Here is a 17,278-nt window from a genome sequence, read left to right on the forward strand (position 1 = left end):
GGGCCAAGTTATTCTGCCTATCGAAACGGTTTTGTTGAACATTCCCTATTATCTCATCAGCATTTTGGTTTCTATTTACCAATATTATACCAGGGTTTGGTTCGACCTGTTGGGCTGGTGGCTCTATGCGAGCCAATGGTTGTGGTGCTTGAGCCATTTGCATCTCTGGATTGTTAGGCATCTGTATCTCTTGGACAGGCGCCTGTATTTGGATCTGTCGAATTGGTGGTTGCTGTATGGGTGGTGCCCCAAAAAAGTCAGCAATTCGACTTATTTGATTTGTTAACATTTGGTAACTGTCATTTGTATTTTGAATTAAGGGGTTAATAACAGTTCCTATTTGTTGTGTTAACATGTTAACCATATCATGGTTACTTTCATCCATTTGTTGTCTGAGTGACAAAACGGATGTATTGGTTAAATGTTGAGGAATTACCCTACCTTGATTGCCCGCTACAGATCCTGATGGAGAGGACATATTAAGATTCTCTATATTTGGTTGAGAGTTTTGCAACCCTGCCATCAAAGATGTAGGCATGCCATATAGAGGGTTTTGAGGCGGTCGAAAAGGACTTCCACTGGGATTCCCTAAACTAGGGTTATTCCATGGGGCAAAAGCAGACGCTGACGTGGTCGAACTTGCCAACGTCATGTTGGTCATGGGAGAAGTTACCCCTGTCTGATTCATAACCGTCGAAGCGGTCGAACTTATCGTGCCAACAGTTTGGTCAGGAATTGCTCCTATGCCAGAATTTATATTGGCATTACTAACAGATGTCTGCGTTGGTTGCCCCTCCATATTTGGAAGGTCATTGTTTCGATTACTTGGGGGTGGTCTAGCCATCCTTGTACGAGTTTTGAATTCTGTTAAGTGTGGAACAGATTTCCCACTTCTTAAATGCATACAAAATCAAAACAATTAAGAATGCAATAAACCAACTACACTAAACAAAACTTTAATAATTTAAAACCAAAACACACAATTGACCTGTCCCACCGGGCGTGCCAATTTGTTTACGCTGGGATTTGGTAAACAATCGCTAGTCTAAGTTAATTGCTTGCGAGATCAACGAGTGAATCTCAGGAGCATGTCATTTGTGTTTTTGTGTTTAAATGTAAAGCTTTGAATGTTCATCATTGCAACAAACATTTACTGGTTTGAGACTTACAGGAAGTAAAATTGTTTGACAGGATCGAAATGCTGGAAGTAAATTGACAAGGGAAAGGTAAATTGCAGAATTAAAAGGCTCAACGAGTTCATTCGATCGAATGAACCATTTAAAAAACAGAAATTATAAAGTGAAGCGGAAATTGCATTGCATTCGAAATGTAAAGTTTGCAGAAACTTAAAATGGTTCACAATCATACATTTTCCTTGCGTACTCGTTTCTCTCTGCGCTGGGTACTTTGAGTATATAAGGATTTTGTAGAAATGATTTGCGACCTCGAAATCTGACTAAAAAACTGCTATATATAGACATTCGAAAATAAACTGCCCTAACGGTCGAACACTATCCTAATGCCAAGTGTCCTGCTACGTACACCTTACATGCACATAACTGCTCCTTAGAACGGTTATCCACATTGCTCGAAGTCGAACTGATTTTTGTGAAGTTTTGTCAGAAATTGTGCTAAGTCCAGAAATCTTGCTGCCTTGACTTCGACTCGACCATACACCAGTTCGAATCGCCCAATGGTTCGAAGCCCTCTTTCTTGTCTTAGCCTTATACTTCATAAATACTTCTTTGATCCCGTGAATCCCTTTCAATAAACTCTTCTTTCTTTTCGATTCGAACAGGATCTGACAAGACTCTTGCTCTTTAATACGCTTCGAAATTCAAGACGACATCTAATGCGTATTTAGAGCATATTTTAGCTCATCAAAAATATGGGCTAACATGTCCCATGAGAATTTATATATTATTTGTGCCCTTCGTTATATTAACTTTGTCAAATGACTCAGTACTATTTGATAAGAGAATAAACTATTGGTGTTTAACAGAATTTAGAATGGAAAACCATGAGCAAGCAGATGCTCCCATTCTTCTACTTCTGCATGGTTTTATGTTGGTTAGCCTGTTATCAGAAAATTGAGAGGAGATCAAGTTATTCCTACTTGGTGAGGCCAAACATGATAGAGTTTAAATTATAGAAAAGGAGTACCATAGAAGACATTCATTATATTGATTAAAATTGATAAAAGATACATTGACAGGTAGGTAAGTGCTCTATATTACTCTTTAACACCTGTAGTATTCATTTTATTTTTTGTTACGGTTCATCAAAGTCTGCTTTGTACAATTTAATCGCATGTAAAGAGAATTAGGAATGTGAACAGAGGAGTGCATTGCTTTGGAGGCTTATGGAAAGCTCTACACATCTGTGGCATAATGCGTTTGTTTTTATGAGATGTGTGGTACTTCAATTACCTGTGTTCTGCACATGTTCTTGTGAGCAAATTGCACTCCAAAGGGTCATTATTGATCATTGATCAATTTATGTGCATCTCATCTATATTTCTTTTAAATAACAAGTGTTTCACATTACACAATTTAGATTTCTTATAAACCGTCTTTATTTTCTGCTAACCATTGTATATTATGTTTTTCTCCTCGCTGATATGATCTATCTAAAGATTAATTTGCTTATCAGGTTATGGTGTTCTTTGACACCTAAATAACCTTTTTAATACTTATAAGTTGGGGAATTATCTTCGAATACTATTGTTATATCCTCCTACAAATCACAAGCGTTTAGTTTTTTAAACTTGGCTTGATTCCAGTTCCTGAGGCTCTTGTTCTTGCATCAAACACTTCATGTGCAACCATTTATTTGTTAAATAAAAATAAAAGGAGGTCTTGTTCTTACATCAAACACTTCACGTGCACCCATTTATTTGTTAAAAGGAAAATGATGTATGACATCTCTGCTAATTGACATGTGCAACCATATATTTTAATATAAAAAACCACAATAAATGCTAATACTGTTATTGTTACATTGAAACAAACCTAGAGTAGGATAACAGTGGCATTCTTCACTAAAAAATCATAGAATAATTCACTCTGTTCACTTTGTCAGTAACGCATGGCTCCGTATTTATAACACAGATACACCGTTTCATTTTACTCGATGTGGGCTTTGGTTATGAAAGATTCGCTAACACAACCGGTTCTTCTTGAGAAATCTCCATTTCTACACAGAAATTTTCTTGTTTCTTGAATCCTGCACTGACAGGATGTAAAATTTCAACTAACAGATTTTTTACGTGTTCTACATTCAACATTATTTTTAGTTTGTAGTTTTTACATAACTATAGTGTGATGAGGAAAGTTATCAAATATCAAAGATATTATTTCTGAACTCTAATATTTTGGGAGTGTGGAATGACTGCAATTATTTCTTTACCTTGGTAAAATATAACATATTCCTTGAAACCAATACACTTATATAGTCATCTGAGCTTTGATTATACTCAGTTTAAGCTTGATCTCTGTGTTCAATGTAATAATTTATTAAAACCTGTATTATGATTGGTGGATATCTGCATTTTGATAATTATAATTGACATTAGTTTTTTTTTTCTATTGGAAGCTTTCTTATTTTGCATTACTTTGGATGAAACTAATGAACCATACATTAACTATGGCAAGGCTCTTGGAGGTATACCCATAGTCAAATTTTATATGTTAAGCCAGTGTCTCAGTCTGAAAAAAGAAACTGTATGATTACACATTATCCATGATAACATTTCAAATGTTGTTATGCAGCAGAAGTAATCATTTGCATAAAGAAAATACCTTCTGAAAATAATCCAATTCTATGGGAGTTAAAATTTGTAAAGATGAGATGTCCAAAACATGAATTGACAAGCACAAGTGTGCAACTGACATTTTTTTTTTTTACCTCATCTGACTTGTTTGGTTCCAATTACTTACAATGGGAATTCTGGTAAGTATCAAAGATGGGGCCATGGACATGAATGACAACTGTTGATTACAATTAAATATCGCAAAAAAAAAAACACAAAATTTTTAAGTTAAATTTGCAGGGTCCTCTTTTGAAGACCCTGTTACAAAAACCGGCGTATGGCGCTCATAAGTTACGGAGAGAGATGTTGAGGATGAATTCCAAGGTTTTGAACTTATAGAGAGGTAACAGAACAAAAGCATTATTTGATAATTTTGCATGTTTAGAAAAAAATATATTATTCACAAATTTAAAGAAAGAACGAGAACCTGGTACATGTTACAGTCTGTGCGCTAATAACAATACTTCATTTCAAAACTCTACATTGAACAAAGTCCATTTAAAAAGGAAAGTTAAAACTTTGTACAATATGATAGTGATAAACACTTTTTACATACACCATAACTTAACAATTTACGTAATCCTGTAAGTTGCTCAAAAGGAGACAAAATAAATGAACGAAAAACAAAAGAGAAATGTCATAAACCATCACCACAACCTCTAGAAGCAACAAACTCAACCAACAAAGAACAAGTTCAAATTTAGGGAACCAATATTTCCACCCACATTCAAAAGAACTGAAAAAGTCCAAAAAAGGTTTTCTATTCTCTTTCCTTAATTCAGCAATAGAATCTGGCACAGACAGATAGAAAAGGACCTCTTCGTTGGTGGGGTTGCAGACTTTGTTAGTTTAAGTTCCTGAATCAGAGATAAATGATTAAGGAAACGAGTATCATAAATATTAAAGTCCTTGATGATTTCAAGTACAAACAGAATTCAAGTTTAAGATTGCAGGGTCATCTATCTAAAAACCCTTATTCAAAAATTGGCTTATGCCGCTTAAAGTGACAAGCACACAATATTCTTTAGTAAAAGGCAAAAGAATAGAATAGTTCCTCTGTACTTATCACACGGCTCCGTAGTCTAAACCAGTTGCAGTCCTTTGTTTTATAGTATAAACAGTTTATTTCCACAGTACATCACTCGATATGGTCTTCAGTCATGTCCACTTCCACATAATATGTTTCAGTTCTTGCTAATTGTTAAATGCAACAGAGAAATCTAGCAGACTGAGCAAGAAAGGACCATTCTGAATGTCCTCAAGAAGCTTGAAACTTGACCTGTTAGTTACTTCCATGGTGGGTTGCACTGTTGCAAGTTTTGTTGGTTCCCAATCCTGAGGCTCTTGTTGTTCTTGCGTCACGCACGGTCATGTGCAAACCTTGATTATCTCAGTTCAGCACAAGGTTTTAAAAAACGATCCATGACTGAGATTTAGGCCACAATATCAAGGTTTTTTAACTATCCACAATCACGATTTGAACTACATCTGCCGCATTTGTCCTTGATTTGCTGCGACATCAACAAACGCAACGAAACCGCAAACCCGACCATAACCGATATTTAAAACCTTGGTTCAGCATATGTGATGAGAATCCTAAAACTGTCCAAATACAGAGACCTATGACTAGGAGTAGGACCAAACAATCAGTGGATACCCCCCAACAAATAGTAGCAGACATACTTAACAAGGCCCAAGTGAAGAAGGATGAAGGCCTAAAGGCAGAGGCACTATTAAGAATATTAATTGTTGCTGAAGACCCAGACTAATTTGAAGGCTCATACCAAATATGTTCTTTTTTTATTTATAATTTTTTCGTTTTAATTTTGGCCCAAACTGTTTTAAAGGTCCATGTTTATTTCTATCCTTTTGATACTCTATATGTATGGATTTCGTTTTCAATAGAGAGAACTTTTGGCATTTGATAAAATTTGATAAGAGCTTCTCTCTGGGTTTCTTGTTGAACCAATCTCAGACTTATCTACCCTGACTTATCTTCCCTCTCTGGAGGTGGCGTCATCCAAAACTTTGTAACCTATATCAAGCGATCCGCTCCTAGTAAGGATCACATCATGTGGTATCAGAGCTTCGGCTCTTGTTACAGGTTCTATCCTATCCAATCTTTATTTTTTTCCTTTGTCATTTGTGTCTCAGTTTCGTGTTTACGTCTTGTTTGCATCCTTGTTGCATTCTTGTTTGCATCTTGTTGCGTTCTTGTTTGCGTTCTTATTTTTGTTCTAGTTATTGTTTTTGTTTTTTTCAAATTCAATGTAAAAAAAAACAAAAATTATGTTTCAAATTTTGTTTGGGGACAATTTGGCTTACGAGAGAACTTTGGGGGTTTAGGGTTTAGTAGGCCATTGAATTTCTCATATTTGTTTGTTCGAGTATTGAACGAATTGCCCAATTAGCTATTGAATTTGGACCAGTGGAATTGATTGAGTGAATAATAGTCTATTATCCTAGACGAATTTTGAAAAAGAAAGCAAAAAAAAAAAAAAAAGCTGCAAAAAGTTTGAAAAAAAAAAAGTGGGTGTTTGAATCTTTGAACACGAATTTGAGGAAGTTAGAGGCATTTTATTTTGGCAAAAATCTGTTATCCAAGTTTGTTATCCAATATGTTAGTTTGTGATCCTAGTTTGTTATACAATCTGTTAGTCTGTTATCCTAGTTTGTTATCCAATCTGTTAATTTGTTATTCTAGTTTGTTATCAAATCTGTTAGTTTGTTATCCAATCTGTTATTCCATAATTATGTTGTCTTTCCTGTTCTATTACCTTTGTGCATCCAATTTGATCCATCTAGGAACTTACAAGGGAGTGAATGGTAAAAGGCAAGAGTGACAAAAAAACATCATACAAAAGCCTATATTGAGAGCATCAAACACGAGTGAACTATCATTAAAGATAGAAACACGTGAGTAGAGTGTGGTGAGGTCATGTGATCTTTGTTTAAATTATTGCATAATTGTTTGTTCCTTAATCATGGCAGGAGCTAGTGACGGTGGTGGTGAATATCATCAACTGGACGGATCTCAGTGCTTATTATTGGACGTAATGACTACACAAATGCAACATTTGTTGAACCGTAACAATGAAGAGCTCTACAGACGAATAGAAGGACTAGAGCACCAAATGAATCCAAATGTTGGGAGACCTTATGGTGGGAACAGAAGGTCCAATGATGGACCGAACTGAATGGAGGGGCAGAACAGAATTAAGGGAGTAAAACTTAATGCACCCCCTTTCAAAGGCAGAAGTGACCCAGACGCCTACCTTGACTGGGAGATGAAGATTCAACATGTATTCTCTTACAATGATTATATTGAAGAGCAGAAGGTGAAGTTTGCAGCAGTTGAATTCTCAGACTATACCCTTGTTTGGTGGAATAAAAATCAAAGAAAGATGATGAGAGAGGAGGGGCGAGAGATAGATACATTAACTGAGATGAGAAGGGTTATGCGAAAGAGGTATGTTCCAACTAGCTACAACAGAACCATGCGACAGAAACTCCAGAGGTTGTCCCAGGGAAGTTTGACTATGGAGGAGTACTACAAGGAGATGACACTAGTAAGGGCCAACATTGAAGAGGACACTGAGGATACAATGGCTAGTTTTTTGAGTGGACTAAATCCTGACATTAGAGATGTTGTTGAATTATAGGAGTAGGTGGAATTAGATGACTTGTTGCATAAGGCAGTCCGGGTTGAACAACAGTTGAAGAGGAAAATTGCAGCAACAAGGAACTCATCCAACAATTTCAACCAGAACTTGACCAACAGATCCAAGAAAAAGGGAGGCAACATGTCCAGTTCACATGGAAAGTCACAGTGTCCAGTGCTGAAATCAAGCATAATTCTGCTTCATCATCCAACACTAGTACGAGAAACATAAAATGCTTCAAATGCTAAGGTAGAGGACATAGTGCTTCTGACTGTCCAACTAGGAGGACCATGATCATGAAGGCAGATGGAGCAATCACCAGTGAATCTGAAATCAGTGAAGAAGAAGAAGAAGAAGAAGAAGAAGAAGAAGAAGAAGAATAAGAAGTGGAAGAAGAGCTTGAGGAGAAAGCTATGCAGGGTGATATGCTAATGGTGAGAAGGCTCTTAGGAAGTCAGATGCAGCCACAAGATGACACCCAAAGAGAAAATATTTTCCACACCAGATGTACGATTAATGGTAAACTTTGCTCTTTAATTGTTGATGGAGGAAGTTATACCAATGTTGCAAGTTCCAGGTTAGTGTCCAAACTTAATTTGGATACTAAGCCTCATCCTAGGCCATACAGACTTCAGTGGCTTAGTGATGATAGGGTGTTGTGTGATGTGGTTCCAATGGAGGCAACTCATATACTGTTAGGAAGACCATGGTAGTATGACACCAAAGCAGTGCAAGATGACTTCACCAACAATATTTCTTTCCAGCACCATGACCGGAAGATTATTCTTAAACCTCTATCCCCTAGAGAAGTGTGTGATGACCAAATTAGAATGAGAGAAAAGAGAGAACAAGAGAAAGAAAAGAGTGAGGTACCAAATAGGAATAGGAAAAAGAAGAGTGATTCACCTGAGAGAAAGAGTGATACACATGAGAGAAAATTTAATTGTGTAGCAAAGGCGACTGAAGTGAGGAAAGTGTTACTTGCTCGTGAGTCGCTCTATCTATTGTACTGCAAAGACAGTAGAGTTTCTGTTGATAATTCTAATGAGTTAACGATTTCTGCTTCTCCTAGTGTTGAACTCTTATTGCAGGAATTTAAAGATGTCTTTCCCAAGGAGACTTCTTATGGACTACCACCTTCAAGAGGCATAGAACATCAAATTGACCTCCTTCCAGGAGTTTCATTGCCTAACAGGTCAACTTACAAAAGCAATCCCCAAGAGACTCAACATAAGGATGCACAGGCTAAAGTTGAGTATATGAAAAGATTGCATAAGCAGGTGAAGGTTCAAATTGCAAAGAAGAATGAAAGTTATGTCAAGCAAGCCAACAAGAACAGGAAGGAAGTGGTACTTGAATCAAATGATTGGGTTTGGATACACATGAGGAAGGAAAGGTTCCCTAAATAAAGGAAGTCCAAACTTCAACCTAGAGGAGACGGACATTTCCAAGCACTAGAGAGGATCAATGACAATGCTTACAAGATCGACATTCCAGGTGATGATTCTGAACATTTGAGGATAAATGCTTTCCAAGAAGGAGGAAATGATGAGAATCCTAAATCTGTCCAAATACAGGGACCTATGACCAAGAGTAGGACCAAACAGTTAGTGGATACCCTCCAACAAATGATAGCAGACAAACTTAACAAGGCCCAAGTGAAGAAGGATGAAGGCCTAGAGACAGAGACACTACTAAGAATATTAATTGTTCCTGAAGGCCCGGACTAATTTGAAGGCACATGCCAAACATGTTCTTTTTTTATTTATAATTTTTTTGTTATAATTTTGGCCCAAACTGTTTTAAAGGCTCATGTCTATTTTTGTCTTTTCGTTCAGATACTCTATATGTATGGATTTCATTTTCAATAGAGAGGACTGTTGGCATTTGATAAAATTTGGTGAGAGCTTCTCTCTGGATTTCTTGTTGAACCAATCTCAGACATATTAAGATAATCCTTGTGGCGTCTATCCTGACTTATCTTTCTTCTCTGGAAGTAGCGTCATCCAAAATATTGTAACCTATATCAAGTGATTCGTTCCTAATAAGGATCACATCAATATGCATAATAATAGGGTCCTCTCTTCATGAAGAAAATAAATCTAACTACAGAGCTAAGCCTCACAGGGAAAGGGCGGTCTGAATTGAAATTGTGGTTAAGGATCAAAGATATGGGGGTCATTAATGAAACTTTTGATTCAAAAGTGAAGTGAGGCCCATGAAGGCAGAAGTGGGAAGTAGTGAAAAATGTGGTTGAAGGAAAAACAATAATAATAATATAACATTAATAGGTGTGTTTTGAAGGAAAAACAATAATAATAATATAACATTAATAGGTGTGTTTTGAAGGAAAAACAATAATAATAATATAACATTAATAGGTGTGGTAACACAGGTTTATATCATATTCTGGTTCCTAACAGCAAACAACATGAATGGAACTATTAATAGTTCTAGGAAATGAACCATTTATTTAAATATGCAAAACTTAAACTGAAGTTGTAGGGTCCTCAAAAGAAGACCCTTTTACAAAAATTGGCGTATGCTGCTTCTAGTAACAAGTACACGGTATTCTTTAGTAAAAGGCGAAAGAATAGTTCGCTCTGTACTTATCACACAGCTCCGTAATTAAATGAATTGAAGCTGTTTTATTTTATAGTGTAAGCGGTTTACTTCAACATAGCATATTACTCGATGTGGGCTTTGGTGATGTTATTTTACTTGCTGGGACAGAATGTACCCAACTGTGTCAGATTTTTGGCTTGAGGAAAATTAACAAGCATCAAAGATGTTATGTTAATAATGTTATAACTCTCTAATACCCTTGGTTTCAACTTTTTGGGAGTGTGGACTGACTGACTGTCATTAGTCATTTACCTTAGTAAAATAAGACAATATTTCCTAAAACAGTACACTAATAGTCATCTGAGCTTTGATTATACTCAGTTTAAGCTTGATCTATCTGTTTACTATAATATTTTATTAATACTTGTACTATGATGGGTAGATATCTACATTCTGGTAATTATAATTCACATGACCTTTTGTTTCTACTTGTAAGTGCCTAAGTGGTAACAGTATGCACCAAATAATGAAATATTATTAGGATCCTCTTGTAATGATAATCGTGTTAGTCCTTCCTGTAGTTTGTATGAAAACTCAGGTAAACAGAATTAATAAAATATGATTTCTAATTTTCATTTATTTAATCCCTCTGGCTTTCAGGCCAAGTTTATTTCCTCCTGTTGTGACGCCTTTGGTCCTTGATTAAATTCCAGGCCATGGTTTTCACCTTGACTCAATCAATTGCTCATATGATCAACTGGAACAGTTTGAACATAATGCTAGGCTTTTAGGTTCTGCATTATCATTCAACAAAGGGCAGATAGGTTGCGAGATACTGACTGCACTTACCAACCAAATTCCTAGAATATTGCAAAGTCTAAATTATTTTAGTAATTGATTGATACAAAGCAAGCTCAATATGAAAGATGTTATCCTCAATGCTGAATTGGTTCCTTGAAATGCCACTCAGCAAAATGAGCATACCGAGTGCCTCAACTTTTCATTTTTTGCTTTCTGTTTGACAAATTGAAAACCATGGCAAGAGAATATGTACACAGATTGTAATGTCTTCGTGGGATGTGAGGAATCTAAAGTGAGAAACCAACTTAAGGTAGGTAATTGATTGTGTGATAGAATATCTAGATTCAAATTGCTGTCAGTATTATAAACAGAGTAGTCAAGGCATGGTTTGCATGGAAAAAAGCTGCATTATGCATGAAAGCTAAGATTTTGGTTCAAGAAGCCAAGAGTTAGATTGAGAAGTAGCCATGTATAGACAAGATTGGTAAAGGACGAAATAATGGATTGTGAGATGAGCAACCCCTTGAGGAAAAGGACTTAATTTAATATTGAAGCATTTGAGACTGATGTTTATATACATGGGAGATGTACTCCAAATTTTGGTAGGTGAAATTTGTTGAAGTCCTTGTTGATTCCAGGAAAGGGCACCATTTGAATTTGTTTACTTCTTGCTACTGAAATTCCTCTAAACTAGTCATGCAACATATTACTAGTAATTTTTCTTTTTTCTTTTTTTGTTTCTGATCCATGAACAACGGTATACATTGTTGTACAAATAGATCGATGGTATTTCTAATTGGGTCTCTCTGGATCTTTTGCATAACTGGATAGATAGCATCCAAGGATGATAGTATTTATTATTTTCTGTATGTGTTGCCTAAAACTCACCAATATTATTCAGTTCTTGGATCATTAACCTAAGCTGATGATTAGAAAGTTGAAAACTGTTTTATTTCTATGTATTCATTAAACAAATGAAGCAAATATTGAAGATCAAAACAAACAAATGAAACAACTGGCATTAGCCATATCTTAAGCACACCAGAAACAGAAATTTTCATATCTTAAACTTGGTAATTAAAAGACTACTAGTATAATGTGGGTATAGTTGAATGGGATAGTCCACTTCAGGTTAAACATTAGTCACCAGACATAGATCTATTTTGAATCTTTGATGAACAAAGTCCATTCTAAGAGGAAAGGGTAAAATAAAACTATGCATCTCCTATAGTGTTATAGTGAGAAACACTTTTACGTACACCATAAAAATTTACAATTTTACATCATTCTGTAAGTTCCTCAAAAGGAGACAAAAAAAAAAACAGAATGAATGGAAACCAAAAGAGAAATTGCACAACCATCACCACAGCCTCTCAAAGCCAACAAACTCCACCAATAAAGAACAAGTCCAAATTCAAGGAATCAATATTTCCACAACACCCACATTCAAAACTGTCTGTGGTGCCCGGAAATTGTTCTCCCCATCACCTTGTTACTCCTTCCTCCTCCTCTACCTTCACCATTGATGGCAATGGCAGTAGCAGAAGAAAAACTCTTAAGCTCATCAATGCAAGCATAGCTCTTCCTTGCCATCACACCACCACCACCACCCTTCTTCTTCTCCCCTCCACTCACTGACTTGCTCCCTCTTGAACTCAACACCACCCCATTTCCACTCTTGCTTGGTGGTGTCATTGAAGGCAAGTTGTTCACTGGTTTCTTATTCTCTTTCCTTAACGCGGAAGAGAAATCCGGCACAGACTGAGCAATGGAAAAGGACCCTTTTGAGTGTCCCCCACAAGCTTGAAACTTGACCTGTTTCTTCCTTGGTGGGGTTGCAGGTTTTGCCCTTGGTTCCAATTCATGAGCCTTTTGTTGTTGTTGTTGTTGCTCTTGCATCAAACACCTCATGTGCAACCTTGATTCTCTCAGTTCAGCATATGCAGTGTAGTTTGGTCCTCTCTCCAAGATGAAGCTGTCTGCAGAGGTGAGCCTCAGAGGGAAAGGGTTGTCTGAATTGGAATTCTGGTTAAGGATCATTGATATGGGGTCAAGGGCATGCAAGAGAGGCTCAATAGTGAGGTTTGGTTGATGAGTTTGTGGCAATGACATGTTACTGTTTGTGTTTGTGTCAGCCATGATTGATGGGAAGAAGAATATTGGAAGAATTTGAAGGTTTTGGCACAGTCTTTTCTCTTTTGTATCTATGGCTGATTGAGTAATCAACAGTTTATTATTGTACACCTTCTTCTTGAAATTCTTTTGCTTAATTTTCTTCTATGTAGAATTTGATAAAGTGAAAAGGATTTAATTTTGCAACGGTCTAAATATTAGGTGGATGTGGGTAAGAGAAAAAGCCACTTTTACTTTATTGTTTTGTTAAGCCTAATGATGGGTTTTACTAACGTTCAAGTTGAGGTTGGATATGGTTGAAGAATCTAAAGTCTTTGTGCATTTAGGATATTCTATATTAACCGAATAATTAATTGGTTATCGAAATGTATGTGAAGTAAGAAAAAAAAAGTGGGATTTGTTTTAAATTGTATTGTATAATAATATTATATTAAGTTATATGGGTTGGGCTTTTAATCATTATTAGGGGATAAATTTTTCTTAATTTATCAAATGAGGTAATTTTTGAATTATTTATCAAATAAGAGGAAGTTGTATGGATGGTTACGACTTTTTAGAGATTTCTATTTTTTTTAATGAAATCGTATCAATCATCACAACTTTTGCCATTTTTATTTTTATGGGGTTAGTGTTGCATTATTGCGCAGTGGTGCACCATATGTTTGCATTTTGAGTAAGGTATTTATGTTTGATTTTCTTGCTTTATCATCGTAGACGGCCATTGTGGGCTGTGCAAATGGCTGAATCCTAGGGAATGTGCATGTCTTTGAGTTATTATATGATTGATATTGAGGATTGATAGAAACACATTCTGACAAAAATCCACTTATTAATTAAAAATTATGAATCAAAAGAAAAATTCATTAATTAAGATATGAGACTCACCTGATGATTTTCAAAATTTTCAACCTATGAGAGATAATATATTGAACAAAATGTGTTAAGTGTATTTTTATCATTTCTCTACCAGTATGAGTATTGTATCAATTGAGATTCTTAGTCTATGAAATTTTTTATTGTATACCATTGAATGTCTCAGCTATATATATACATCATTAGTATAGTATGTTATTTCAATTATCTTTTTCAATATTATATAAAGTTGATGTGCTATAAAAGAATCTTTCATCAATTAAATAGGTGGTTCTCTTAAATTTTCATATTAAATGTAGAAGAATTTGTTGAGAGCTAGTGCGAATGTGCGATAGCCTTTTTACATCTAATTTCTGATTTGATTCTTGGAATACAAGTAATTTTGGATTGATTTATATGCTGGTGTTTAACTTAAGCAGTTAAGCCTTTATATTATCACAAGAATGGGATACCTAATCCCCATTTTTTTTTTTTTTTGTGAATACCTAATTGTAATCTCCAATATAAGCTATATGTTATCATGCAGACAAAATATACCGAAACAAAAATTAGGACTTGGAGAAAAGTTTATCAAATTAACGAAAAATATCTAAACAAGAATAAGTAACGCTTGTATTATCCTAACAACAGCTACTGCATACATTTTTTTTTAGCTTATTTTCATAAGTTACGATAATATGCTCAAAATAATTTTATACTAGTTTTGAAAGTTGTATTGTAAGCTCTTTTGTACGTTGTCAAAAAATTTCATAATGTTTTTTTGAAGATAAGTCCAAGTAAATTAAAATAAATTCATCTACAATTTTCTTCGCTAAAAATATAATTTAGTTTTAATAGAAGATTAATTAATTAAATGAATTATGACAGCAAACTTAAGTTTATAAAAAATATAATGTTAAATTTTTAAAATGGGCCTTATAATCACGACACGACGGAGCGGGAAAAAAAAACTCAAGACAAATAAGTTTATAAAAAAGTAGAGATGTAATAGTTGATAGTTTATTTATTAAAAAAGATAAAAGCTCATTTAAACCAAAGTAATTATTTTTTAATTGAATGTTTTGATTTTAGAAAAGAGTTTAAGAACATCAATTTTTTAAGTGCAGGGATTGAGAGTAGCTCGAAAGCAGTTGCGGAACTTGACTAATTTTGAGGGGGGTAATATATTCAAAAAGAAGAAAATAACAAAGTTACTAAAAATTGTTTTCTATTCAGTGGGTATAGTTCAGTTAAAATAGGTTGAATTTGTGGGTTAATTTCCACAAAAAAAAAACATCTTGGAAAGTAGAAACGATTTCGGGCAGTGGGATAACAAAGAGAAACAATAAAAATTAGAAAACTAGAATTGCAAATTGTTTCTCTTGTTGGTTGGTTTGAATGGTTTTCCCTATTGGGAGAGTCGACCCAAGGGCGTGGTTGGTAGTTATATAAGGGTGTTGTTAGGTGCACTCAGCACTTAAGGATCAAAGATTGAAATATTTTTTATCCGTTGATCCGTAAGTCTTTTATGGACTAAGTTGATCCGTATGTGCTTAATATCAACATAAGGATCAACTTTACCGATCAAGTTGATCCGTATAATTTACGGATCATCCTCACACACTCCTATCACAAATATGAAGAAAGCACAGGTACAGTTTTGACATTTTAAAAAATGCTGGGTGCACCTAGCAACACCCTTATATAATTGTTTAAGCTCAAAGATGATCCTAGAAACTGTGTTCTTCGCTGCTTATGTTCAGCTTGTTATGGGTTTCACTTCTTTTCAGAAATCTTACTGAGATGAAGAGATAACAAATTGCCCCTGTGGCGTTGTTCTTCAAACTGAAAGGTGTGGCCTTTGTGGATGCAGAAATACATTTTATGGACATGCAATTTACTGGTTTTTTTTTTAATTTTTGTTCATGTAATTTTCTTTTTTATTTTTGTTCTTGTAAAATATGTGTTTTTTTTTTCATTTTAAAAAAATTTTAGATAGTGTTTTAGATAATAAACAAATACTTTTAACATATAAAAAAAATGATATCTAAAATGTTTTAAAAATGAAAAAAATAAAAATAATACATGTTGCAAAAAGACTAAAACTTAAAAAAATTATAGGGACAAAAAAAATTAAATGACATCAATAAAAAAAATATTCAAGTCTTATTTTTTTTAGTGGAAAAAAATAACTTTGTCAAAAGGGTGTATTATATAAAGGTAGAAACTAGATGAATCTTATGGTATTAAAGAGTGGTGCATCATGAATCACTTGTGAAAGTGGTGCTTGTTATACTCAGTCATCTTTTAGCCTTAATTGCTTTGTACATTGATCGAGAAATTAAGGGGGCTGAAATGTGCGAATAGGTATTCAATCGATTTTTATTTTGAGATTTTCGTTCTTTGTTGGATTTGAATTGAAATGTCATATTTGTTCTTTTTTATTCTTCTTATTTTGTTCTAATTGATTTCGATTTTGTTTTAATTGATTTTGAAATAAATATTGATGATTTTTTAGACATCATCAATTATTTTTTGAAATATTTAACAAACATATTAAACTCATCGGTCACCTACATCACTTAAGTATTTATTAGGAATAAAAACTTATTTTAATCAACTAAAAATTAACTATTCACAAAACTAAGAGAAAGTGAGTTAAACATCACTCTAAATAAGGTTAAAAGTGAGAAAATTACCTCAAAGTTTCCTTCAACAATTAAGTGTATTATGTAATTATCAATTTCACACCAATAACATGATTAAAAAATAATAATTATAAATTATATTTTTAAAGGAAAATCATATAATTTATTACTAGTATCCATATGTGAAGTTTCAATCTTTTGATATAAATATCTATTATGTGATTTAAATATACAGGAGATATAATTTTGCTATAAAAAATTTCACAACTTAAATCGAGATCACTTGTACCCAAACAACACCATGCAACACTCTTATAGGAAATATATCAACTTCATAGCTCAAGTGAATATTACTTGTACTTAGAAATAACTATTATGATATACGCCTAGACTATGCGTCGGCCCATTACTAAAGAAGGCATAAAATCACTCTATAGATCAGACACATGAGGCCAAAGGTCCAAAAGGCCAATAAAAAGGATTTCTTGCCCCCACCAATCACTTAATTTTACTCTCACTCACTTCAAAATAACAAATTCACATTCAAAGATGATTCTTGAGGGAATTCACTCCCAACTTTCTCATAGCACCAGGCACTACTACATTTTGATTAATTTACGACGCAGTAACAACGTCAGTGCCTGTAAAAACGTCGTTGAACGATTGCGGTGGCAATTTTGTAATTTTTTATTTTGTACAACAATGTTTCATTGCTACACCGTCTTAGTTAACTGGGCAAGAGGTATTTTTGCAAATATGAATCACTCTTCTAAGACGATGTATATGTAAACACCATCGTAGATATC

The 17,278-nt window shown here is 34.5% G+C and overlaps 1 protein-coding gene and 2 non-coding genes across 3 annotated transcripts; all 3 read right to left on the reverse strand.

Moving 5' to 3' along the window:
- Positions 1–4,767: 4,767 nt before the first annotated feature.
- LOC113000646 (U5 spliceosomal RNA) lies at positions 4,768–4,886 on the reverse strand. The gene has a single exon (XR_003265971.1). It is a non-coding gene; the product is annotated as a U5 spliceosomal RNA (small nuclear RNA).
- A 5,091-nt stretch (positions 4,887–9,977) lies between these two features.
- On the reverse strand, positions 9,978–10,095 carry LOC113000644 (U5 spliceosomal RNA). The gene has a single exon (XR_003265969.1). It is a non-coding gene; the product is annotated as a U5 spliceosomal RNA (small nuclear RNA).
- Positions 10,096–11,846: 1,751 nt separating this feature from the next.
- On the reverse strand, positions 11,847–13,204 carry LOC100797081 (uncharacterized). The gene has a single exon (XM_003554945.5). The coding sequence runs from the start codon at positions 12,976–12,978 to the stop codon at positions 12,286–12,288; it is 693 nt and encodes a 230-aa protein (XP_003554993.1). The 5' UTR covers positions 12,979–13,204; the 3' UTR covers positions 11,847–12,285.
- Positions 13,205–17,278: the final 4,074 nt, after the last annotated feature.

Source organism: Glycine max, chromosome 19, assembly GCF_000004515.6.
Source record: "Glycine max cultivar Williams 82 chromosome 19, Glycine_max_v4.0, whole genome shotgun sequence".
NCBI lineage: Eukaryota > Viridiplantae > Streptophyta > Magnoliopsida > Fabales > Fabaceae > Glycine > Glycine max.